The sequence below is a fragment of the Squalius cephalus genome (assembly GCF_949319135.1).
Source record: "Squalius cephalus genome assembly, chromosome: 15".
NCBI classification, from domain to species: Eukaryota; Metazoa; Chordata; class Actinopteri; order Cypriniformes; family Leuciscidae; genus Squalius; species Squalius cephalus.
This window is the reverse complement of record NC_137136.1, coordinates 22,593,155-22,618,535: the sequence shown is the minus strand read 5'-3', so window position 1 is coordinate 22,618,535 and position 25,381 is coordinate 22,593,155. Positions and strand designations below refer to the sequence as shown.

Here is a 25,381-nt window from a genome sequence, read left to right as displayed (position 1 = left end):
GTCAGACTTCAGATAGACATCTAAATCAGACCGTTGCACAAAGCACTTAAGACTCTGACTATCTTAAGTAGGACTACGCTGCAATGCATTCTGGGTAAAATAAGACACTTTTCAAAACAAAAAACATGGCGGATCGAGTAAGCTCATTCAACCGCTCAGTGCAATTTACCCCAGCGGAAAATATGTGTTTGTTGGAGGAGTATAACAGTCACAAGGACATTTTACTTGGGAAATTTAGTGGAGAATGTAGTAACAAGAAGAAATGTTTAAATTATTATGAACCATTTTCCCTTTTCTTTTGGCTGTTTGTAATGTAACTGATTGTTACTGCTGGTTGCCAAGGTAATAGAGTCTTAGACATAAATTAGCCTGGGGGTAAGGTGTCTAATTTTTTTGGTCTAAATTAAGTCAGTCTTTATTTTTGTGAAACAGTCTAACTTGCATTAGCCTAGTCTATGAGCAAATTTTAGACTTGTCTAACACTATAGACCGGTCTAAAATAGCTTTGTGAAACCGGCCTCAGACATTTTCCAAAATACAGTATCTTCTTTTGTGTTTTACAGAAGAAAGAGAGTGATACAGGTTTTGGAGAACATTTTTTTTTTTTTTTACCTGAAACCATATCCTCAGTTATTAATTCTGTGCAGTTTATCAGCCATTGACATTGTGTACTAAAACGCTCATTAAAAACTAGCCAACTAATCCATCATGTTGACTAAGAGAAAAAACTATCATGTTTCCAGACACTTGCTTACTCAGATGATCTTAAAGTTAATTGTTTTCTGTGTGTGGCTTCATGTTGTTACATCATTCCCAATTGTGTAACAACCACTTCAGCGAGTACTTTTCCTAAATGTGGAACCTAGATTCACGTAACCATAAGTACATCTTGACTAGCCTCTCTGTAAACTTCTTTGTCTTTCTTCTCCACACTCTTACAACATTCTGTACGGATGCGCACTTTCCAAACCCCATCTCTAAGTAATTGTTTTTCGTCTTTCAGAAGAGACACATTCTCTTATGATGAACATCTCCTTTGTGTTTCAGGCTTGCTATGTCTGTTGGATATATATATATAGTTCTTGGGGCCTTAGGGGTGTCCTCTGCTTTTTGTACCCGGTGTATTGCTTGTAATGAGGCACAGCTTGAAGACTACAGCAGCAATTTTCCATAATGGTGAAGGTGTGATAATGGCTTTAAGGGGGGAGAACGTTGGGGGAATAAGAGGCAGGAACACAAACATCACATAACATATATGTGACATACATAACAAACTGTGGCACTGCTGTCTCCATACAGACCAGAGTCAGTAGAACACATTGGACCAAATCATGGCTAGTAATAACCTTTGGAATTATACATGCTGGGATTCTTACATACACACTACAGCAAAAAAAAAATAAAAAAAAATAATAATAATAATTGTGTTGCTCTACTCTCTCTACTGTATCTCTGCATGCTGTATCAGAGAAGCTCTTATGGGGCCATACATACTTGATGACTTTGAGATAGTTGGTTGCTTAAGGCCAATTCTATAACAAGTCATAACAATCATACGTTTTAAAAATCGCTCTACACCACAATTGTAACCATAATTACATTAATATAATGACAAATAATATTGTTAGAGAAATTTTTCCAGCTGATGAACGTTAAAAACATTGAAAGCCAACTTGACTTAATTTTTTTACTGAACATAACTAAAGCTAATTTTCATGGAAGCTTATTTCCTCCACAGAATAAAAAATAAAAAAAGGTAATTGCGACTTTTTATCTCACAATTCTGACTTTTTTTCTCACAGTTGCGAGTTTACATCTCTTTACCAGAATTGCGTGATATAAAGTCGCAATTGTGTTTTAGAAAGTCAGAATTGAGATGTAAAGTCGCAATTACTTTTTGAAATTTTTTATTCTGTGGAGGAAATAAGCTTCCATAAAAATTAGCTTTAGTTATGTTCAGTAAAAAATTAAGTCAAGTTGGCTTTCAATGTTTTATTTATTTTATAACACAAAAGTGTGACTTTATATCACGCAATTCTGACTTTATGTCTCGCAATTCTGCCAAGTTTTTAGAAATGTACTCCTTGAATTCATGTTGTTTTCATACGGTTTAGTTTTTTTTTTACATTGTAATGTCTCTAAAAATGTCATGTGGTGTAACTATCAAGTGAAAAAGTAGTAGCATATTTAACCTCATATCTTGAATACATGTGAGTGTACACATTTTAATCACTATTTTCATATTTTATATATATTCATATTATTATATTTTATATATTTTTAAAATGCATTTTTCAAGGTTGAAGGTTACACCACATGGCATTTTACATTCTTGCCTTGTCATAAAAAAAATGGCAAATTTTCTGATATTTTAATGCATGTTGGTTGGACCACATTACTTTTTTGGTTGCACCAGATGTAAAAAAAAAAGTTTTTCAAATATTATGAATTTCAAGACCATATTTTGTGACAAAATAATATTGTAATATGTCTAAAGAACGTCATACCTGATCGTTACAATATCTCTGACTGATTACTAATAATAACCCTTCAAAAATATAAAGACATCTGTACTAAATCCTTGCATTCTCACCCTTTTTTTCTCAGTGGACATTAAGCCAGAGGTTCCACTGGCTCTTGATCCGGGCTCCCCGTTGGACTTGCGTACAGACATTAGGATGCAGGGTTCTGCTTCGGACCCCATTGTGTGGGAAAGACAACTTCAACAAGAGCTGCTCCTCATTCAGAAGCAGCAGCAGATTCAGAAACAGTTACTCATCAGTGAGTTCCAGAAACAGCACGAGAACCTGGTTCGCCAGCACCAGGCCCAGATACAGGAGCATTTGAAGGTAACAACACAACCCTACTGACATACTGAGTTGATACAACGCAAAAAGTGAGAAGTGCAATACAACCATACAGTTTAACTAGATAAATAAATGTGTAATAAACATCTGCCTCTCAGTTGCAGCAGGAACTACATGTCATGAAGCAACAACAGGAGCAGCTGGAGAAAGAGAGGAAACTAGAGCAACAGAGTCAGGAGAGAGAACTGGAGAGGCATCGGCGTGAACAACAAGTCCTGGTCCTCCGCAACAGAGAACGGAGCAGAGAGAGTAAGAGCTCATCATCACGATCACCCACACAACACTCAAACACTCCACAACCTGTCTGTATCTAATGACATCAAAATGGCATCAGTCAAATGACGTCTGGGTCTTTTACATGTTCAAGGTGTTGATCAACACAGGATGAAACTGACAAAAAACAACAAAAACCGACTAGATCTGAGCTGGCGAACTGTAATAAGTGTAAATACAATAGAGGGTAAAAGTTCTAGAAAAGGGAAAGACGGAAAGATAAAGTTAATGCCTGTGTGTAATTGGGTGAAATGTGGGTAAATGTGACTAATGCGACTTCATATCTATTTATATATTAGTTCAAATTTGTAATATAATTAGTATATATGTAGGGTTTACAACAAATATGTATAAATAATATGTAGAATTTGGAGTAAATATATCATTACTTATTTCATTACAGATGAATTAAAATTTTGAGGGAAATGTGCTATTGTCATCTCATAGTGCAATAAACAACAATTTGATTGGACCATTAGATTTCAATAGACTTTCTTTTTCTATAGGCTTTCTTTTCTATTCGCATGACATAATCTCTCATTTCTGCCTTTTGACTTTTAATGGGAAATAGGACTGAATATGAATGTTCTGGACAGGTTTCATAAGATTTACCCTTAAACAGATCAATTGGAACTCCTTTTGTTCATGAAGTTCTATATAACAGCCTTGAATAGTGCCTCACTCCTGCTGTCCAGAAGAGGGAGATATTCCTTCATTTGTTTAAAGGTGCTCAAACATATTTAGCCAATAATGCTATATAGGCATCTGAACTGGAGCTTTTGAGAAGAGCGTGTGGGTGAATGTGTAGGAGAGATGCTATTGTTTGAGTTGAGGCTGATCCTGCTGTGTCTGGGAGTGGCAGTAATACAATCATTTCTCTGACCTTGAAATGAAGCCAAAACTCTGCAAACATTCTTTCTGTTTACAGTGACTCTAACCAGAGACCTAGCTGAGCTCTGTCAGGAATGTCTCGGTTTTATTGTATGCATTGTAAGTCTAAATATAATTTGATTAAACCCCAAGATGTTTATGATTTCTTCTGTGTGTGCGTCTCCTGGTCTGACAGGTGCAGCGGCCAGCACGGAGGTCAAGCAGAAACTACAAGAGTTTCTGTTGAGTAAATCCACCAAAGACGGCATGTCAAATGGGGTCCCCCAGAAAATCACACAGAGCTCCAAACTGTGGTACACGTAAGTAACCTGCACAAACCTCAAACCATTTGCTTTTTTAAATAAGCTGAAATGTGTTATTTCATTTTAAATGGATGTAGCACAGAAATAGCACAAACATTTAAATACTATCTAAGCATGTGATATATGAATAGATATTTTAAAATTGTAGCACTTCAGATTCACTATTCACACATATACACTATTAACTACATGCTTATTAGCATGCATATTAGTACTAATACCTAAAAATAACTACTACAGCAACTACCTTATTACTATCAATAAGCAGTCATTTTTTTAGGGAAAACACCCAACTTTAAAGGGTAGTGTTTTAAAAGATGAAATACAAATAAAGTTAAATGTAGGCTACTTATAGTTTATAAAATAAAGCAAGACTGGAAGCACTTTTCAGATTTTCCATACAAAAATTTCGATTTTAGCTAATAATCAGTAAATTGATACTAAGGTGGATGGTACTAGAGCACAGAAGGGCTGTCAGCTGTATTTATGACTGTGAGGTAAGTTCAGGAGTTCAGTTTGCATCTCCTTTCTGTTCAGGGCCTCCCATCACACCTCTCTGGAGCAAAGTTCACCTCCTTTGGGAGGCGCGTCCTCCTCCTACAAGATCTCCCTGCCCTCCCCACAGGACTGCCGGGACGACTTTCCTCTGAGGAAGACAGGTAGGTTTCTAAAAGTTGGCCTCTCAAAATCCATTTTTTATTTATTTAGCTGTACTGCCTCAAAAAGGAGTCACTCACAATCCGTTCCCACTGTAATCTTGTGATATTGCCAAAATGTGCGTTGCACATATAATATTTAATTTGTAGCTTTGCTCACAAGTCACCGCTTTTTGCACTGAGGAGGGGTTCTGATTAAAGTGTTTTTCCCAGAATTACAGGATCCCTTGAGAGAGATAATAACCGTATTTGCATTATTTCATGGATAGTTTAAGTACTGTAAATGAAGAGTAGATTTCCACAGTAGGATTTCTTTCCCTCATAGCATGCGACTGAACCACAAATTTCCTAAAACACTAAAAGGTATATAATTTTCAGCTATATAAGAGGCTTTAATAATTTAGAATATCCTTGACTTTTCACAAGAAAACACCACAGGTTTGTTGACTCAGTGTTGGAGGGAGTCTCGTAGGAAGTCAGTATTAGCGTGAGTTATGACTCCCACTTGGCCGGCCAGTCATGAGTTCTTGCAAAGGGCGAACTGTTCATAACAGTGCTGTTAAGTCACGGAAATGACATTACATTCCTTCCCCTTTGTGTCCCTTTGAATTATGATGGTAAACAATTATACCTGCCTAAATGCTTCACCATATGGGTTGGCATGTTGTGTATTTACATAATTTAGGGATCAGGCAATGGAGGTTTAATCCTAAATTATGCAGACTGTGTGTGCCCAATGTAAACTAATCTAAGGTAATTATGTTGGTTGTTCTGTTCAAATAAGCTCTTTATGGACACATGAAAGAGACATGTTTATTGTCTTAGCTTTTCAACAGTAACCTCCTCCCAGTTTCAGCATCAATTTCTGCTTCGCTCCACTGAAACCAGCCAATATCCTGAGAACTAAAAGGAGCGGAAGGTTCTGGAATCCAAACAGCCTGCTGAGAAAGCAGTCCCAACAAAGAAAAAAGAAAAGAAAAAAAAAAAGGCCTGAGCTGTTGCTGTTAGGAAAACTTATAAATATGAACCGCTTTGGTCCCTATTACATATTATTAAGATCAATAACATATTATTGATTGATTATTGGTAGACCATGATAAAGGAAAGGGAAAATCTTGTTAAAACACGTCTCGATGTCAACATTCTTTGTATATATATTGGGTTTGTGCTGTTTTGAAAAAACTTTTTACACATTTTATGAAATGTTTAAATTTAATGACTCTAAAAATGTCATGTGGTGTAACCATCAAGTAATATTCTTGTATTTTTGTGTACACATCTTAATTTTAAAATATATTTTTCAGTGTAAAAAAATATGTTTTACTAACTCTAACAATATTGTACAATATTTTTGCACAGAGACTTTTTGACCTTGGCAGACACTCAATGATATGATTGCCTGTTTTATGTTTTTAGTCTCTGTGTTTCAGCGTGTTGGTTGCACGACATGACTTTTTAAATATGAAAATACAAAATTCTTATACAAATTCGACGTTTTTCTTAATTCATTATTATATAACTTATTGAAGTGACAACATTTCGGAAATAAACCGTTTCATTGAGAAGTAACTTTAAATGTTTGTCAAATCATATTAATATATGCTACCGAAAGCCAAATAAGTGTCAGGAATAACCCGTCCTTTATGTGTGTTAATCTTATCCATTACCTAAACCTTTTAAAACGTATTTCCTGCTAGTTGGATTCCAAACTCTATATGTGGTCACACTCGTGTAAGGTCCCCTCCCCCTCTTCCTGTCTGTCTCAATTAGATGTAGGCACACAACAGGAGCCGCACAAAGATGCTGGTTGTTCCACATCCTGGATTTCATGGGAGATGCTTGACTGGCATATGTCAAAGGTTTAGGTTAGCACTGTAGAGAGAATGAACCAAAACAAGGCTGTTTTGTGAGTGCTACAAGAACTGACACTTTTTCAAGAGGTAATCCTTAATTTCCCTGGGGTCATCAATGCTGAATCATCTATATAACTCAATGTGGCTTTGGTTTGATCTCACTGTTGTGAAAAAAACCTTGATTGAACTTGTCAAAGAAAAACAAGCTGTTTATCTCCAAAGGATCACATGATTAGCTTGTTTACTCACCACCTATCTTCTTTGTGCCAAGTTCTGGACTAGAAAAGATCCGTGTGGGGGGCACTTGACACTGCTGCGGGCAGGAATAGCCCAGCTTATTGAAGACGGGGGAAAAAACTCCTTCTTATGACCCACATACCAAACATGTAGAGCAGGTGCAGCTGAGATGAGAGGGATTTGAGTTTGTGTGTCTTAAATGTGGATATTTTGGGCCGTCAGACCAGACATGCTTTATTATGCCATGCCATTATTCCCCACTGGAGATGGAGGGATATGGTATAGGGGGGGAAACAAGAAAAATGAACCAAGATCCAATGATGAAGTAATATTTGTTTGTTGCATCACAAAGCCTTCATCTCCTGGGTAAACAGGTGTTTGTATTTTTACTAATGAGAGAAACAAGTATAAGAGAGGCCATAGACTGGATAAGGTGTGTGCACAGATGGGTTATCTTTAGAAGGTCTGACTCTGCTCTTCTTTTAAAGGTCCCCTGAAATCAAAATTTACGTTTTTTTAGCTTTTAGTATGAATATGTTAGCCTTAAGGTTATGAATAAGCTGCTGTGTTCCAAAACAATGACAAAATTCGCATTTAGGAGATGTAAGCTGTCTCTCACTTCTACTAAAGTGGATCACGGATTTTTATGACAAAACTGAGGACTTCAGCTTCTGTCCAATCAAATGCTCTCTAGAATCTAAAGCGTCCCGCCCCCTGGCCAAAGTGACCGTTGACGACATGTCACGGAGCAATATGGGTTGAAGATGTGTGTTCGGTCAAGTTTTATTCCATTTTCCAATTGTACGTTGGTTAAGACTGAAATGGCCAGAATTTTTCATCAGCACTCTGATTCGCTTCCATGGTGCTGTCTTGATAGTGCACAAGGGGGAGTTCAAATGTTAATTTCCAGAGAGGTCCTTTGTCCTCTCAGGGTCTGGTCGCTCTTCAACCAGACTGTCCGGCATTTCCTAATTTCTCAATTCTTACAAGTTATGACTTGCAGTCTGTGAGGTAAACTAAATGCCATTGGCTATTTGAAAAGGGGGAGTCTGAAAAGGGCATCATACAAAGCTGCGCGTTCCAAGGCACTTCAGTGGGCCGTTAAGGAAATGCAATGGATGCAATGGAACAATTGAATATTAAATACACTCACTGGCCATTTTATTAGGTACACCTGTTCAGCTGCTTTTTAACACAAATACCCAATCAGCCAATCACGTGGCTGCAACTCAATGCATTTAGGCATGTAGACATGGTCAAGACGATCTGCTGAAGTTAAAACTGAGCATCAGAATGGGAAAGAAAGGTGATTTAAGAGAACGTGGCGTGGTTGATGATATTTCAGAAACTGCTGATCTACTGGGATTTTCACGCACATTTTTACTCACACTTGCTCTTGATGAGTGTTAATTATTGACCCTGGTTATCACATCTTAGTAGAGATGATCTTTTTTTGTCACTTTACACATACATATAGGCTACACTTGTCTGACACATGCTAAGCCACAACTTTGAAGCGAACTTCATCTTCGAGTTGAGACAACACAATAAATAGAACTCAGCAGTGTGTACCCTCCAGTGCTGCTTTCAAATGTAATAATATGATTGATTTATGGGCCTGTTAAGTCTTTGCCTCATATATATTCCTGTTTGGCTTGGCATCTAGTTCCAGGCCATATACGTCAGTGCTGGGGAAAAATCAAGCAGGTGTCGGGCCTGTCTCTCCGACAGAGTGATGGCCACTGTTTTTAGCGAAGCTGTGGAGTAGAGTGATGAGTTCTCCCATGGCATCACGATCACAGCCTCCTACTAAACCCACCAACAATCGCTCTTCCACCTCCACAGCAATAGGGTAGCGTTCCCGTGGTGACAGGCTGTAGCGCCGGAACAAAAATAGAAGGCAATCAGGACAGTGTGGGGTGCAAGGCGGATTGGAGAGGGCTCCCTGCAGTTCGCTCTCAGCCCACTCCGCTTGCGGGATTTACATCCCATTAGCGCACTGCTGGATTGGGAGCAGACAGTCCTGCCTCTGCTTCTGAAGAGGCCTGAAATAGCAGCCCAGCCTGCGGTCCAGTTCTTTCCCTTGAGATTAGTACTTACAGCTGTGTCTTCCCATGACTCCCACTTCTCATACAAGTCATCCTGTATGGTCCTTTACATTTGGTCAACTGTCTTTTTAAGGATGGTAACAATACCTTTCTAAAATAAATCAAGATCATAAGACCTTAACTGGAGGGCCGAATGACATAAAGTGGCGAACAAACAATAATACAAAAATAGTTTATCTTGCAAAACTGTGATATATATATACTGCATATTGTGAAGCAAAACCAGTCGAGAACCACTGATCAACATAATAACTTGCTCACTGGGTGGTACTACTGCACAATGAGGAACTGATGGGGGAAAATATAAAACAACACTCATAATAATGAGACCAAATTTCGGTATTTCTGGCTGCTAGTTGTGATGTGGGTGTTTTCCAAAGGGAGGCACTGAATCTGTGTGGCTGACTTACTCACTCACTTCCCATCAGGGAGTTGTTTAGAAATACTTGCCTGTAGATTACAGTCATGCAAAACAGACACTTCTCCATAATTCAACAGTATTTAAATGATGGTAAAATGCTCCATAGGGTGTAATTTGAATATAATGATGTAAATATGTTGTTTTTTTTTTGTAGTCATTGTCGATTCTTTTTTAATGTTTTGAATTAATATGATTTTGCATAGAAGACATGTTACTTTTACGCACCAAAACATCTGCCAACGTTGTCTGTTAATTGAATTACTATACAGAGACTCACTATAAAAAACTAAACTAAAAACCGTAAAATATATCAGAATTGAAGTTGCATTGACTATTATTGTAGTATTTATAAAATGTTAATATTATTCAAATCCTGAATTTTAATATAATAATTTATTTGCATTGATAATAACACATTTTTCTACTAAAATATAGTAAAACGTTGATTTGATTTGTTATTATCAATGGTAAAAACGAATGTGGTAAATATTTTTTGTGGAAACCATGATACATTTTTTTTGAGGATTCCCTGAAGAATAAAATTTTAAAAAAGAACAGCGTTTACTTGAAAACTAGTAATGTTTTTTAACATTATAAATGTCTTTACTGCCACTTGTAATACGTTTAATATGTCCTTGCTGAATAAAAGCATTAATTTCTTTAAATAAAAATAAAAAATCTCACTGAGCCCAAACGAATATAATATATTACCATGTTCAAACATTACATCATGCCAACATATCGTTCTTATTTTTATTTTTATTTTTTCACAATTTTTTTTATGGTCAGTGTATGTCAAACCTTTGTGCTACTCAGCCTAATTTACTCCAGGTGATGAGGGAACTCTTATCTTTGAAAACAGCCTGTAAATGCCCACAGATCTAATCACAGACCAATAACATCACAGCACAGGAATGCTACTACACAACACTGTGGATTCCCCTCTCCTGCTTACTAACAGGCACAGCTACAAATACATCAAAACATTTCCTTAACAACACTTGGCTAAAAAAAGCTTAGATATTTGATTTAAATGTGTCACTGTTTTCTCTTCAGTCTCAGAGCCCAATCTAAAGGTGAGGTCCAGGTTAAAGCAGAAGGTTGCAGAGAGGAGGAGCAGCCCACTTCTCAGGAGGAAGGAGGGGAGCATCATGACACCCTTCAAAAAGAGAGCCCTGGAGCTTCTGGGTAGGAGTGCTGTCCCATAATGCATCTCACATTAGACAATATACCTGGGGCATAAACAATAAGACATCCTACTGGTTGGCAGTCCACTGGCAGTTTCTCTCCATCCACTGTCTGTGAAGCTCAGTGTTATTATGTAACGGCCGCTCTGGCAGGTGTAATCCGGAGTGCCATCCAATGTGGTTTTGAGCCTTGGCCGGTTGAATGATTTTTCCACGGTATTTCAGTCGCTTATGTATATTTATGATGTATCAGTGGCAGCAGTTGGTGGTTGGGTTTGGAAAAACACAGTGGCAAGATTGTCATCCAGTAAATCTTATGTAAAGATGCCACATATGATATCATTATATTGCTGTTTGCCAGATGCCAGATTTTATCTCATAAAATACATAGAGAGATGGATCAATGACATGACATGCATGTTTTTTGTGCTGTCAAATCGATTAATCGTGGTTAATCACATCTAACTTAAAAGTGTGTGTTTACAAAACATATGTGTGTGTATAATTATTATTAAATGTGTGTGTATATACTGTATACACACATATATTTATACACATATATACTAGTATGTGTATATGTACATATACAAAGACACACACACACACACAGACAAATATATGATATATATAAATTTAATAATATATACACACACACACATTATATAAACACAAACTTTTATGGTAGATGCGATTAATCGCGATTAATCGATTCGACAGCACTTTTTTGTCTGGATTTATTCATTTTTTTTAAAATGCATAAAAAAAATCCCAATATACTGTATATAGAATGACTTAAATAAATATTTTTTTTTATAAACAAACTAATATTAATTTTGATATTTTTTGGGATAATAAGGATGAAAAAAACAGTATGATTTTTTTTTTAAAGAAAAATATATTGAGTATTTACAAATGTATATAAGTGGTAGGACTTTTAAGAAAGAAAAATTTTAAAAGAGAGAAACAAAGATTTAGGGGAATCATTATGAATAATTTACTGCCATTGTGGGAATAATATATAATAATGTAATCCATAAAATGTACTTACAAGTACTTACAAGTACAAGTACTTATTACAAGTACTTAATTAAAAAAAAAAAATCTGATTACATTATTGTGTGTATGTATGTATATATTTATGTATATGTGTGTGTGTTATTCTTTTACCTTGAAAATTGCAGGAAAAATATACTTAGTTGAAAACTTTTGTTGATATACAGTACCAGTCAAAAGTTTGGAAACACTACTATTTTTAATGCTTTTGAAAGAAGTCTCTTATGCTCATCAAGCCTGCAGTTAAAAACAAAAAAAAAACCCAAAAAAAACACTAATATTATGAAATATTATTACAATTTAAAATAATGGTTCTCTTTTTTAATATACTTTAAAATGTAATTTATTTTTGTGATGCAAAGCTGAAGTTTCATCAGCAAGTACTCCAGTCTTTGGTGTCTTATGATCCTTCAGAAATCATTCTAATATGATAATTTGATACTCAGTTATTATCAATGATGGAAACAGTTGTGCTGTTTAATATATTTTTTTGGAATACTTTTTTCAGGATTCATTGATGAGTAAAACGTTAACAGCATTTATTCATAAAAACAGCATTTATTCAAAATAAAAACATTTCTAACAATATAAATCGTTACCATCACCTTTTATCAATTTAACGCATCCTTGTTGAATTAAAGTACTAATTTCTTAAAAAAAAAATTGTTATTGTTCCCAAACTTTTGAACGGTAGTGTATATTGTTACAAAAGATTTCTATTCTAAATAAATACAGTTCTTTTTAACTTTTTATTCATCAAATAATCCTGAAAAAAGTATCTCAGGTTATAAAAAAATATTAAGCAGCACAACTGTTTCCAACATTGATCATAAATCAGCATATTAGAATGATTTCTGAAGGATCATAAGACACCAAAGACTGGAGTACTTGCTGATGAAAATTCAGCTTTGCATCACAAAAATAAATTACATTTTAAAGTATATTAAAAAAGAGAACCATTATTTTAAATTGTAATAATATTTCATAATATTACTGTTTTTTTTTTTTTTGTTTTTTTTTAACTGCAGGCTTGATGAGCATAAGAGACTTCTTTCAAAAGCATTAAAAATAGTAGTGTTTCCAAACTTTTGACTGGTACTGTATAGATCTGTACAGTTTATAAATGATAATGTCAATGATGTATACACTTGAACTTATGTCTGTTTAATTGAATCTTCCCCAGAATCCACAGCCAGCAGCAGTGCACCAGGATCGGGGCCCAGTTCACCCAACGGGGCCTGCAGTGCCTTAGGGGCTGAAAACGGACCCTCCTCACTACCAGTCACCACACGCACTGAGGTACTTCCATTAAACAAGTTTTATTACAGGTACAAAAGTCTATTAACAGTTTAGCTTTCTCACAGCAGTTTCATCAAAGCTTTCCTGAAAGATTAGAACCTGTACGACTTAAAGAAAAGTTGATGGCCACCAGGCCACACCCATAAATTTCCTCGACACAAACCCAGCCTGTCCTTGTGCAGCTATGAAAACACAACTCTGTCTCTACAGCATGTGACCTGCTTGTCCGTCGCAGTCCAATGAAAACGGCTCCCAGCACGGACAATAAAGAGTCAGTTCACTTCCTCCCACAAACTCCTGCTCTATACCGCTAACATTTACTGGCATAGCTATGTGGTTTTCTTTGCCTGCGGCTCTCGTAAAGCTCATGGCAAGAAAGAGTAGATGAGATACTGCTTGAAACAGACAGTTTCGGACAGTTGTGGACATTTACACCTTCAGCCTTCAATATAGCCTGCATATTAAAGGAATATTCCAGGTTCAGTACAAGTTATGCTCAATCGACAGCACTGTTGTTCATAATGTTGATCACCACAAAATGAATTTTGACTATCCATGTCTTTAAAAAAAATCTAAATTCTGGTTTACATTGAGGCATTTACTATGGAAATGGAGGGGGGAAATTTGTAAATGTAAAAAAACTCTGTCTCAAAAGTATCTCACAAGATGTATATAAAAAATATGTTTTTCTTTTTGAAGTGCTTTTATAAAATAATGTCAGATTTTAAATTGGCTGCTATTTAATTAAATAAATATATGCGCTGCGTGTTTAAAGGTGTAGCGCAACACTGTGTTCTTTTAGATGTCAGCAGTTAATAATAACAATAATAATCTCAGTCATATTGATTTATAATCACACAATTTTGGGAAAAGTTGCACAGCCCTGCAAACAAGCTATTTTTAGAGATTTTTATCAACAACAACAAAAAAAATCGCAATTGTATATATTTTTTCTCCAAATCGTGAATCCCTACTGCCGATTGAGCGTAACGTATTGAACCCAAAATGTTCATTAGCTCCCTCTGACTCACTTCCTGGTGGCTTCACGGCTCGGTTCCTCCAGGTCCCTGTGGACTTTGCTCACAAAGAGGTGTATTCTGGGCAAATGTGACATGTCTCTGTGAAGCCTCAGCTTAGCAGCTGTGTTATTCTTCAACACCACTGTTTACACTCCCATGGACCTCCAATGCAATAGCCGAGAAGGAATGCTTATTGCGCTGTGATCCAGGGTCGAGGTGGTGGGTGGTTGAGCTTAATTGATCCACCAGCCGCTGGTAGCCAAAGACACGCTAACAACACAAACACGCCCGATCGCTATTGTATTGACATAAGCTTGACGTCTCATGGATCGGACCGCTGGGTCGAGGTGCTACCCGCAGACAGCGCGCCAGTTTCGTAAGCGAGCCGTGTTTGTGATCCGTTACATTGGGTATCTTCTTTCAGAGGGAACTGGTCCCCTGGGTCAAATAAGGCCGGATATCCACATACAGGTCAGTGAATAGGCAGGAGGGATTGAAGGATAAACAGTACAGCCTCTCTGCCACATGCTGATGGGCCGCACCACTGGGTGGAGGAAGTACAGTCGAAAACTGATCAGTTTTTTTCTCTGATGCAGTGAAATGATAGCGACTGGGACACGATTCTGCATTTGTGGGTTTCTCCACGTTGAGCTCATTCAGCTCCGCTGTGGCAGGAACAAAACCGTCATTCGTTTTAGTACATTAAAGTTTATTGTTCTGTTGCTGTTGCTCTTTCCAATGGTCCGTAGTGGGATTTCAAAATATCTCTTTTTCTCTCTCCCCTTCCTCCATTCCCCTCTCTCTCTCTTTTTCCATCACAGCGGTGGCCGTCACAGTCGAGGTTATTAGGGCCTGAAAGCTCAATGTCTATGTTAAATCTCTATACGTCTCCATCGCTGCCCAACATCTCCCTGGGTCTCCCGGCTGCCTCCTCTCCCATCAGTGTAAGTCAAGTAACCTTTTTTTATATAGCACTTTATACAATACAGAGTGTTTCAAAACAGTTATACAGTAATAATACAGTAATAATAGGAAAATTATGCATTTTGGCTGTTGTTCAGCTGAAGTCAGTTCAGTTTTGATTCAGTTCAGTTGTAAAGATCATCAATTATTAAATTAGTTCATTTCATCTATAAAGCAAGTAAAATAATGACATGCGCATCCTCTTTCATAACTTCCTCCGTTAAGGCCTGTTCACACTAAGTCTAGATTTTCGGCATTAACAACATAACACACTGAATTAGACTGCAATGAGTACAGAAGAAGTGCATATATTTGCATATGTATATATGTATATATATATATATATATATATATATATATATATATATATATTAGGGCTGTCAAACGATTAATCGTGATTAATCGCATCCAAAATAAAAGTTTGTTTTTACATAATATATGTGTGTGTACGGTATATAATTATTTTCTATATATAAATACACACACATGCATGTATATATTTAAGAAATATTTGCATGTATATACTGTGTATATATATTTATATTATATATAATTTATATTATATATAAATATTTTATATATAAATAACACATTTTTCTTAAATATATATATGGATGTGTGTGTATTTATATATAGAAAATAATTATATACCGTACACACACATATATTATGTAAACACAAACTTTTATTTTGGATGCGATTAATCGCGATTAATCGTTTGACAGTCCTAATATATATATACAATATATACAAGTGAAGATATAGTTTATATATATATATAGTTTGAGTATATATATATATTATATCACTTGATGCTGAGCAATTCATTCCGGTATCAAAGCCTATTCAAAATAACCATGAAACTTGTGTGCAAAACTATATATTTCTAATATTTTATGAAATACAATAGAATGATTAATAAATCACATTTTTAATTTGAACGTCTCTTTTAAACTCTTGTCACCAAAACTGATTAACTTCTAATTCATTTTATGTGGATGTTTACGCTGATAAATGAGGGGAAATGTAGTTTATGGCCTTGGCTCAGCTGCATATTGCTTTGACTGTTGAAAGACTAGCCATCACTGGCTGACTGGATGATATGTGTAGCCTCAGGGTGCTGGCCTTTGACCTTGGGGGATTTTATAGGCCTTAGATAAATATTGTGCTTAAGTGTCTGGTGTCAGTTGCACTCCAGCCCTCCCCATTCACCTCATCCATTACTGCTGTTTAAAGTCCAGCCAAACCAGGATAATTAAATGTAGCTCCAAATAATCTTCAGTTAATTTGCAGTTTAAATATCCTATTGCTCTTTACCTAGAAAATTAAATAAACCTGAATAAATGTGTCTGTATTTGGCTAATGCTATATTCAAGACCTTTCCACATAATCTCTTGTTTATCATAGCACACATTGAGGTTTGAATCAGTATATTCAAAACTTTTGCAAGTGAACAAGAGGGCAAACAATAGACAATATCCTCTCTATCACCTGTCAGGCTGCTTTAGGACTTCAGGAGAAGCATGTTGAGGCTGGGGGTGTATCAGCGGTCATTCAGGGTTTGCCCACGCACCTTCTGGGTCCAGTTCCCCTGTCTGTTGCGATGGAGACCAAAGTGAGCAGCAGCCACCAAGCTCTCCTGCAGCACCTCCTCCAGAAGGAACAACTTCGCCACCAAAAGATCCTCTCTACTGGTGAGAACATATACAAGATTCTTACAGAATACTTCAGAACTCTCTATTCTTGTTCAATAGAATATAATACATTTTATTTCAACGGCTTTCACATGGCAATGTACAGTCCCCCTGGAGCAACATGGGGTTAAGTGCCTTGATCAGCAGCACAACACTGGTTGCTCAAGATTGTCCCTTGTGGGGTGTGAACCTGTAACCTTTCAGCTTGTGGCCTAAAGTTTTTTTTTTTTTTAAAGGAACAGTTCACCCAAAAATTATGATTTTGACATTAACACTTACACGCATACCTTAGGTCGACCAAGGACATCTTTCACTACCTTTCCAGTTCCCCTCATTCATTTTTTTAAGTTATACATCAACCTTCTTAGTATTCCTAAATCTATTCATTATAAACACATTATAAACAATATAACATTGTCTATATACATTTTGTTACATAGGTCAAAGTCCTGTGCATCCTCCTTCTCCGCTGGCCATGATGGAAAGCTCTCCAAGCAGCACCCGACACAAACTGCCTCGTCACCGGCCCTTAAACCGCACCCAATCTGCTCCGCTGCCCCAGAGCACACTAGCTCAACTTGTGATTCAGCAGCAACATCAGAACTTCCTGGAGAAGCAGAAACAGTACCAGCAACAGATCCACATCAACAAGGTACAGTCATTTAGCCAACTGTCAGTGCAGCAATGATTTTAAGGTGTTTTCAAAAACTGGCACGTTTTCTCCCTTGGTTCGTTTAGGCAAATATGACCATGGCAATCGCACTTGGACCCACATCAAAACAGCCCAGACAGGAACATAGTGATGGCCCAGATCCGGCCCACATCTGGCATGTGAAATCTGGGATCCCGGATCTGGGCCGACACTATGTTGCTGTCTGGGAATCAGCCCGAGATGGCCTGAACAGGGTGGTTTCAGCCCGATTGAAAACGAACTTTAGAGCAGTTCTGTTGTGGTGAAAAAGCAATCCAACCCAATGGACCAACGAACCAAGCTATATGAAAATTCATTATGGGAAATGCATTAGCCTATGTAAAAAGCAGCAGTTACTGTGAGAATGAAGGCTTATATACACATTCATTTATGAAAATAAAGCCACAAAACGCACATAAATTCACATAAATCCCAGAACATAAACAGGTGCACTCTGACCAGTCAGAGGACAGTTGGTCTCACATGTGACTAGCATCAACACACTTTGGTTTGCTTTGATGTTGCCTTGTGAACCGAACCAAGAAGTAAATGCAACATTTTAACAATTTAAGTATCTGTTTCAGAGCAAAGCGAATGATCTAAAGGTCTAAAAACGTTCTTAGTGCTGTCATGGGAAGATGAGGATGAAGCTGAATGATTATATTGTCATCATAAAACACATTTACCTTGAAATACCATTCAGTTCACATGGGAACTAAAGTTGGACAGCCCATCTCCATTATGTGTGGGGAAAAACATGTACTGGGTTCAGAAGCGGCATTTGAATTAGCATAGCTTAAGGCATCAGTTGCATGCTAACACCACAAAATTGCATAGGGACAAGTTCAAATGGGCACCAAAGTCGATAGAATACATACTTTTGTTCCCTTGTGGAAATATTTGTGTTTCTGTGCACCAGCAGCCGTGACCTGGCCATCCGTTTAAGTGCAATTATTCTGCCGCGCATGCAAGGTTAGCGACACGGGAGGCTCGCGCTGTGAAAGACTCCATTGTTAGCGGGAGCTTGCAGATTGATCTGCCTTATTATTGCTGAGAGTGCTATGGGAAATTCAAGGTTACATGTGCAATTTTCAGACATGAAGATCAAAAGTACCTAGAGAGCACTTGTTTTGCCTATTTATTGTTATGGCCTCAGTCACAAGGGGCATGTAAAAAAAAACAAAAAAAAACAGAAGTCTGGTCTGGGTCACGAATGACTGGTATAGTTGCATGAATGTAGTTTGAAAGTTGCTAACTGATTTGTTTTTCATGTTTAAATGATGTGAAACTAGCAAATCATGTTTAAATAGAAAATGAGTTAAATGCAGAGTGCAGCTGTTTTTTTTAAATATAGTTTCAAACGGGTTCTTAGAAATGTAGGCCTATTTCAAATCATGTTGGTGTCATGAATTTGAAAAACTTTTATACCATTTTCAAGAAAACTTTGTTTAATGACTCTAAAAAATTCCATGAGGCCTTAACCATCAAGTAAAAACTTGAAACATATTTTCCCTTCACACTGAATATATGTGCACTGCACACATCTTAATCATTACAACCCCTGGCAAAAATTCAAATTATGGAATCGCCACACTTAGAGGATGTTCACCCAGCTTTTTAATTCATAGCAGACAAGAAAATCACAGATATGATACAAAAAAGGCTTAGAGGGGAAAAAAGGTGTTTTTCAAGGTAAATAGTTTATTTGACAAATATCATGAATTAATAATCACTCATACATGTCATTCATTTTTTGAGGCTGTTGGCCACCTGATATTTTACAGCCTAAACTAAATTTGCCTTGCCACAAAAAGTTCAATTTGATATTGTTGGAGACATGTATAATATAATGTTTGGGTTTGGTTGCACCACATGACTTGTTGATTTTTTCAGATATTATTACGATTCTATTTTCAAAGGTATAATAATAAAAGATTATGCCAAGCTACATTCATTTTCATTTTCAAAATTATTTTTATTTAATTAAGTTTTTTTTTTTAATTATTATTATGATATCAGGAAAGTTGTATCACCTTGACATTTTTAACTTGATGCCCCTAAAAATATCAAAATAAATTATAGAAGAGGTGTATATAAGTCATACAGTATATTAATTTAACTTTAATGTATTTGTAAGTAATTAATAGATCCTTTCAAATAAGTGTAATTTAATTGATCCTGTTATTTTCAGTTTTTACCATAAAACTGACTGGAAGCAACTGAAGAGTAAATAATCTCTCTTTGGATGGTCTGTAAACAGATGTACCTAGAAGTAAATGATTTCTGAGGGAAATGAGGTCATGAATGCTGTGAAATCAGGGATTAGCTCTCCGGCTTAATAACTGAATGTTTTTACATGTGCTAAATAGGGCACCTGTGTAATTTTACATCCAGCTTTAGTAGGAGATATAAAAAGTATGTTGCTAATTCCCGGACACAATGACTATATTTACTTGACGTAGGCTACAGTATATTTACATGAGGTTTAGATTCCTCCTCACTATTTAGCTGTTGTGTATGAGTTCCACTTCTGGTAAATGACACTGTTTGTGTAAATCACTCATCGCTGACAGAACCTCCAGTAACAATAAACCGTGTTTCTCTCTTCCTTAGATGCTATCGAAATCCATCGAGCAGCTCCGTCAGCCGAACGTCCACCTGCAGGAGTCCGAGGAGGAAGAGGGAGAGGATTTACATGACCATCCCATGCAGGAGGACAGCTCGCCCTCTGGTGGTGTCATCAGGAGGCACAGTCCCGACAGCAACCGCAGCTCCGGATCACCCATCGAGCCACTGGACACTCATCCTGGGGTCATCCGGGTCAAGGAGGAGCCCGAAGCCAGCGATGATGAGACAATGGCCACTCAGAGCCTGGCCGACAGGCAGAGCTCCTACATTCACCAGGTGAACGGGAGGATGGTGATACAGGCCATGATATGAAACGACAGATACGTCTGCACACGAAGGCACAGGCTGACACACACGCGACATGCTTACACGACACAGAGCCATTGCTTTGGGAGCTCTCATTCGTGAACTTGTGAAGTGATCTGTATTGTACGTTGTATGTTTTGTATATAATTGAATAAGATGAGAATTTTAGCCCTCTTGGTCTTTTAAATGCTAAGAAGCAATTCTTGATTGTTTGTTGAAATAATAATTTAAGAGATCCTTTCTACTTTCTATCCGCCCTTTCAGAAACTGCAACTCAAAGCTCTTGTAGGATATTTCTGTGATTTTTCCCATGGCACTATGGATTTCTTATAGATCTTACTTTGCTTTATATGAATGTTATTATAAAGATATGTTACAGTACGTAAGAGTAAGCTTATTGTTTGCTGAAAGACTTACAGATCGTCTGGGGACAAAGTCGGTAAAAGTGAAAATGCACACAACAACAACAACGAAATTAAAGGAATAAAGGAATATTCCGGATTCAGTACAAATTATGATTAATTGACAGCACTTGTGGTATAATTTTGATTTCCACAAAAAATATATTTGACTCTCACTTTCTTAAAAATAAAAAAAAGGTTAAACATTTATTTATTTTTTTGAAGATTCAGTAATAATATAATATAATATAATATAATAATTGTATGAAACTAGTGTATTATTTGAGCTGTAAAGCTAATTTTGGGGTTTTAGTTAGAAAGCAAATTTTCACACTAAAACAAGCATATTGTTTACATCTTGTGGTTATACTAATAAAACTGTGAGCATTTTATTAGATTGGCCCCATTCTTTTTTTCTTTTCTTTTTTTTTGTAATCAATACTTTGCCAATAACTTTAACTGAACTTAACTTGCATTGAACCTGGAATATTCCTTTAACAGTTGGAACGCGATCTGGAAAGCTCTAGAATGACATTCTGTGTTCCTTGTTCTCCTGTGGCCCGAACCGAAGGCACTCTGCTCCTTGCTGAATTTTCAGAGGGAGAGAGTTGTAGAGGAAATGCCTGGTGGAAGCCAGGAATCAGAATGATTCATGAGCGCAGGAATGCTGGGAGAGGACAACTCCATGCTGAAGTCAGAGGGCCCAGCAGTGAGCTCTGATTTACTGTTGAGGCAAATTACAAAGTGAGTGAGGAGACGGCGGGGGGAGCCCCCTTTTAAAACCAATCATTTCCTCTGTATTCCCACGTGATGTGTTTACCACGACACGCAGGCTTGATGTTTCTTCGGTAGAAAAAAAAAGAAGGTAATCGTTCTGTTCTTTCCTGAGGCATTCGTTGGCCGTCTTTCTTCATGAAGTGCTCAGATCAACTTGCGTGATCAAGAAACTATTGTCATTTTTTGTTAGCGAGCCATCTTTCCTGTATTCCTCTTTTTTTATTTCAAGCTTTTGGTGTGAAATTATGTTTTGTGAATGAAAAACAAAAAAACAACTTAAAGAGGAAAACATGTTTAATTGATGTGAGCCATCACTATGTCTACAAATAGCCTGTGAGTCAACCTGAGCTGGCCTGTTTCATTCCTGTTGTCTTTTCCACTGGATGTTAATAAGAACTGTCCGCTAACGATAGAATGTCACATATAGTTTGTAACCGTACGTGTTTCCCGTCTGTCACAGATCACCTTTTATAAATAAAGTTCTTTTCCATCCTGTACTTCTCTGGACAATCTTTTCAATGAAGATGTTGATGAGTGAATTTCCAAAAATAAACAGAATCGGAGTGTAAAATGCAGTCGCTCCCTAACAAACTTTCCCACACTCAGCCAGAGTCCGGCTTCTGATTCTAAGGGCAATCCAGAGGTTTTAGTCTCTGACTTTGAAGGCTTTCGGAACGAGGCTTTGAAGTGAACATGAGAGGTTCCCTAAGTCTGCATTAAAGATGTTAAGATAAAGTGAACCTCAAGACGATGATATATAACCTGGGTTAAAGCGACCAGGTCAAGTTTAACCAATTATGCAAGGTAGGCTTAGCCGGAGCCCGGACAATTCCCAGTCTGAACTAGTGATCCAACTGCAGTGTGCCACCTGTAAATAGTCAATTTTTGGAGAATTTCAGTTTGAGCAGCTTATGTCTCAAATGTTTTGAAGACAAGAAAAATGATATGTATAGATTATGTGACTTTTGTTCAACATCATAATTAATCTGGGGTAGGTGAAAGTATTTAATTATTCACTTCAACAATGTAACTTTTTTTCCTGTCACTATACATTTGAATGATCCATCTGGATCAACAAGGTCAACAAGCGTCAACAAGCTTGTAAGTATTAATGTATCATAAAACTGAATGAAGGAATGATTAACTGTAATAGGATGTTAAAAAGCCACTTTTTAAAACTTTTTACAGTGCGATGGACAGAAAATGCCACGTCTAGTATTCCTAGTATCTAACAACTCCACAATGGACTGGCATGGAGACGTGAGACGATGAAATCAGATGTGTGTGTGTGTGTGTGTTTTTGTGGTCCTTTCCATTTGCCTTGACCAAACTCAAGGTGTGATACAAGACTGCTGAGACTATCCTGGCAGCCAGTAAAGGAAACAGCGTTTCTTTTCAAGAAAGAGTTATAAAACGCCCACCCGGGATCCAAATTTATATCGAATAAAAAAGGAGTGTGAACTGTAAAGGCTCCTCTCTGGTGTGGAATCATTTATTTTGGAGACACGTCCATGCCCAGTTCTCTAGGGCCTGGTGTCGGTGTTATTTTTTGCTGCCTGTCAAACCAAATGTACATGGTGTGCCGTTCAATTATTCGGCTGCTTCCAAGTTGGCCGACTGTGATTGACTGGCAATAAACTATGCTTTGCTTAACTGACAGATCATGGGCATTACATCAATGGAGAAATTCTGTCATTGGATTCATCGTGAGACATATAATATATCTGAAAAGCAAAATATAAGAGTGGTAACTGCCTGATGGGGACGTTGTGGCTCATGCTGGGTTATCATTACCCATTATGTAAAGCTATTTGGTGGTTTTGCAACGTTTCACGTTGTACGGTCAAGACCTCATCCAGGAGACGTCAGTGTATTACAAGCAGCCAAAATGGGAGAGTGAGACATTGGGACAGCCAGTTTTCGTCTCGCCCTTTGCTGTTAGGAGAACGGCAGTCCTCCACCCTCAATGATTGAAAAGGAAGAAATGTTGCCATAACACTGACCCACAGAATTGTTTTCGGTCTCACTGGCCAGCGTCATCCAGCCGGTTATCGTGACTCCAACAGCATTGATGTTCCTTTTCATGTTTAACGAGGTAAGTGAATGGAGAAGGGGATGTTCAAAGAGCAGGCAGCGTGCGGGACCTGCTGTATATCACAGTCAGATTGGTCGGGCTGATAGGTGAGGGTGAGGAAGAGCAGTGGCCCGGGATAAGGGTTCCCATGGGAAGAGCTGACTGCACTCCAATCTGTTAGGGCCAAAGGTTTTCAGAAAAAAGACAGACAATTTTATGTTTTTAAGAACATTTTGCCATTAAGTTTCCGATGTTATTAGAATGTTTAATTTCCTCATTATGTAATTGACCCACAAAGTGTTGTTTTCAAACTGAAATGTTTAGACCAAAGAAACTTCAATACCACTTCCAACATGTTAAACGAGATTGGACAAATACAATCTAACAACAATAAAACAGAGCCCAATAAAGCACATAACTATGAAACACTGGTGACTATTAAACCAAACTAGCTGATTGATTAACTCACGGACATGTAAAGAATGTTACACTAAAATTGTGTGAAATCCATGCTGTGGTTTTGAGAAGGCTTATCAAGCCTGATAACGTTGAGAGAATGTTCTATTTATGTTAATGCAAGAACATTGTGTTTGTAATATTTAGGTCACTGTGACTTTGTCCTGTGAAATTTTGTTCTACCCCTAAACCTACCCCTAAAATATGAGTGAAATGACAGGTGAATAACAGTGATGTAGAAGCACCTAATGCTGGTTGTAAGCCTAAACTTCACATAAAGTGTAAACCTGTCCCTCAAATCTGATTGGTTAATTGGAATTTTGTTCCAGGATCAACAAAGATGTTGATCCAGGAGCATGGTGCACTTGGTGAAATCAGGTTAACATATTAAGAGAACCTTCACAGAGCATTAGCCAACATTCGTTTTCTCATTATCCAAATGCACCACAACCTCTCATTTAGACTAAAAACATGTCAAGAAAAAAAATACAATCTAACAACAATAAAATTGAAAATAAAAGAATGAAATAACTGAGGCCAATAAAGCACCTATAACTAATGAAACACTGCTAAATATTAAACTAAACGTTTGATTTATTAACTCTCAGACATTTAAAGAATGCTTTGAGAGAACGTTCTATTAATGTTACTACAAGAACATTTTGTTTGTAATTTTAAGAGAACTTTTACAGAATGTTTTCCAACTTTCAGAGACGATCCCTGGTTAAAGTCTGAAGCGAAAGAAAGTAAATCTGAAAGACAATGATAAAGAGCGGGTGAGAAGGAAAAAACGAGGCTTTGATATCCATGGCCAGGCGTTTTTTTATGTGCCTGCCTTCCCAGTCCGACTGTGTGAGCTCCAGGGCTCATAAAGCAGACCTTTGGCTGGGGACCTCTGGAGTTAGTTGGGCAGGACATGTTTGAAAGTGTTGCTTGAATGCACCGCCAGTCGGAACAGCACCCAGAGGACTCTTAAGACTGTGATTTCTGCATGCTGCTGGCGACTTGAGCTTTATCCTGCTTCCAGTTCAATCCTATAAGTGTCATTCACAGCCTGTGTGATCATGGAGCAGAGGCGCTGCAGACAGAGCGGCCTATTAAAAATGGAAATCATTCCATTTGACTTCAGAACTTATCATCGCACTACTATAATTCTGTTTGAGGGATCCGTCTCGTTGGTGTTTTTGCATGTATGTAATAATAGAATATGATACTCATGCGCAAG

At 37.3% G+C, this 25,381-nt stretch overlaps 1 protein-coding gene across 2 annotated transcripts in view; it reads left to right on the top strand.

Annotated features, from left to right (window-relative positions):
* The window catches only part of hdac9b (histone deacetylase 9b), a 55,536-nt gene extending 34,504 nt beyond the window's left edge, over window positions 1–21,032 (top strand). For both annotated transcript variants that reach the window (XM_079894906.1, XM_079894907.1), the window contains 10 exons: window positions 2,608–2,849; window positions 2,966–3,116; window positions 4,207–4,330; window positions 4,871–4,992; window positions 10,665–10,796; window positions 13,032–13,147; window positions 14,988–15,110; window positions 16,628–16,823; window positions 17,264–17,475; window positions 20,128–21,032. In XM_079894906.1, coding sequence (XP_079751032.1) covers window positions 2,608–2,849; window positions 2,966–3,116; window positions 4,207–4,330; window positions 4,871–4,992; window positions 10,665–10,796; window positions 13,032–13,147; window positions 14,988–15,110; window positions 16,628–16,823; window positions 17,264–17,475; window positions 20,128–20,454 — 1,745 coding nt within the window. In that variant the 3' untranslated portion in view covers window positions 20,455–21,032. The remainder of the gene's footprint in view (window positions 1–2,607; window positions 2,850–2,965; window positions 3,117–4,206; window positions 4,331–4,870; window positions 4,993–10,664; window positions 10,797–13,031; window positions 13,148–14,987; window positions 15,111–16,627; window positions 16,824–17,263; window positions 17,476–20,127) is intronic.
* Window positions 21,033–25,381: the final 4,349 nt, after the last annotated feature.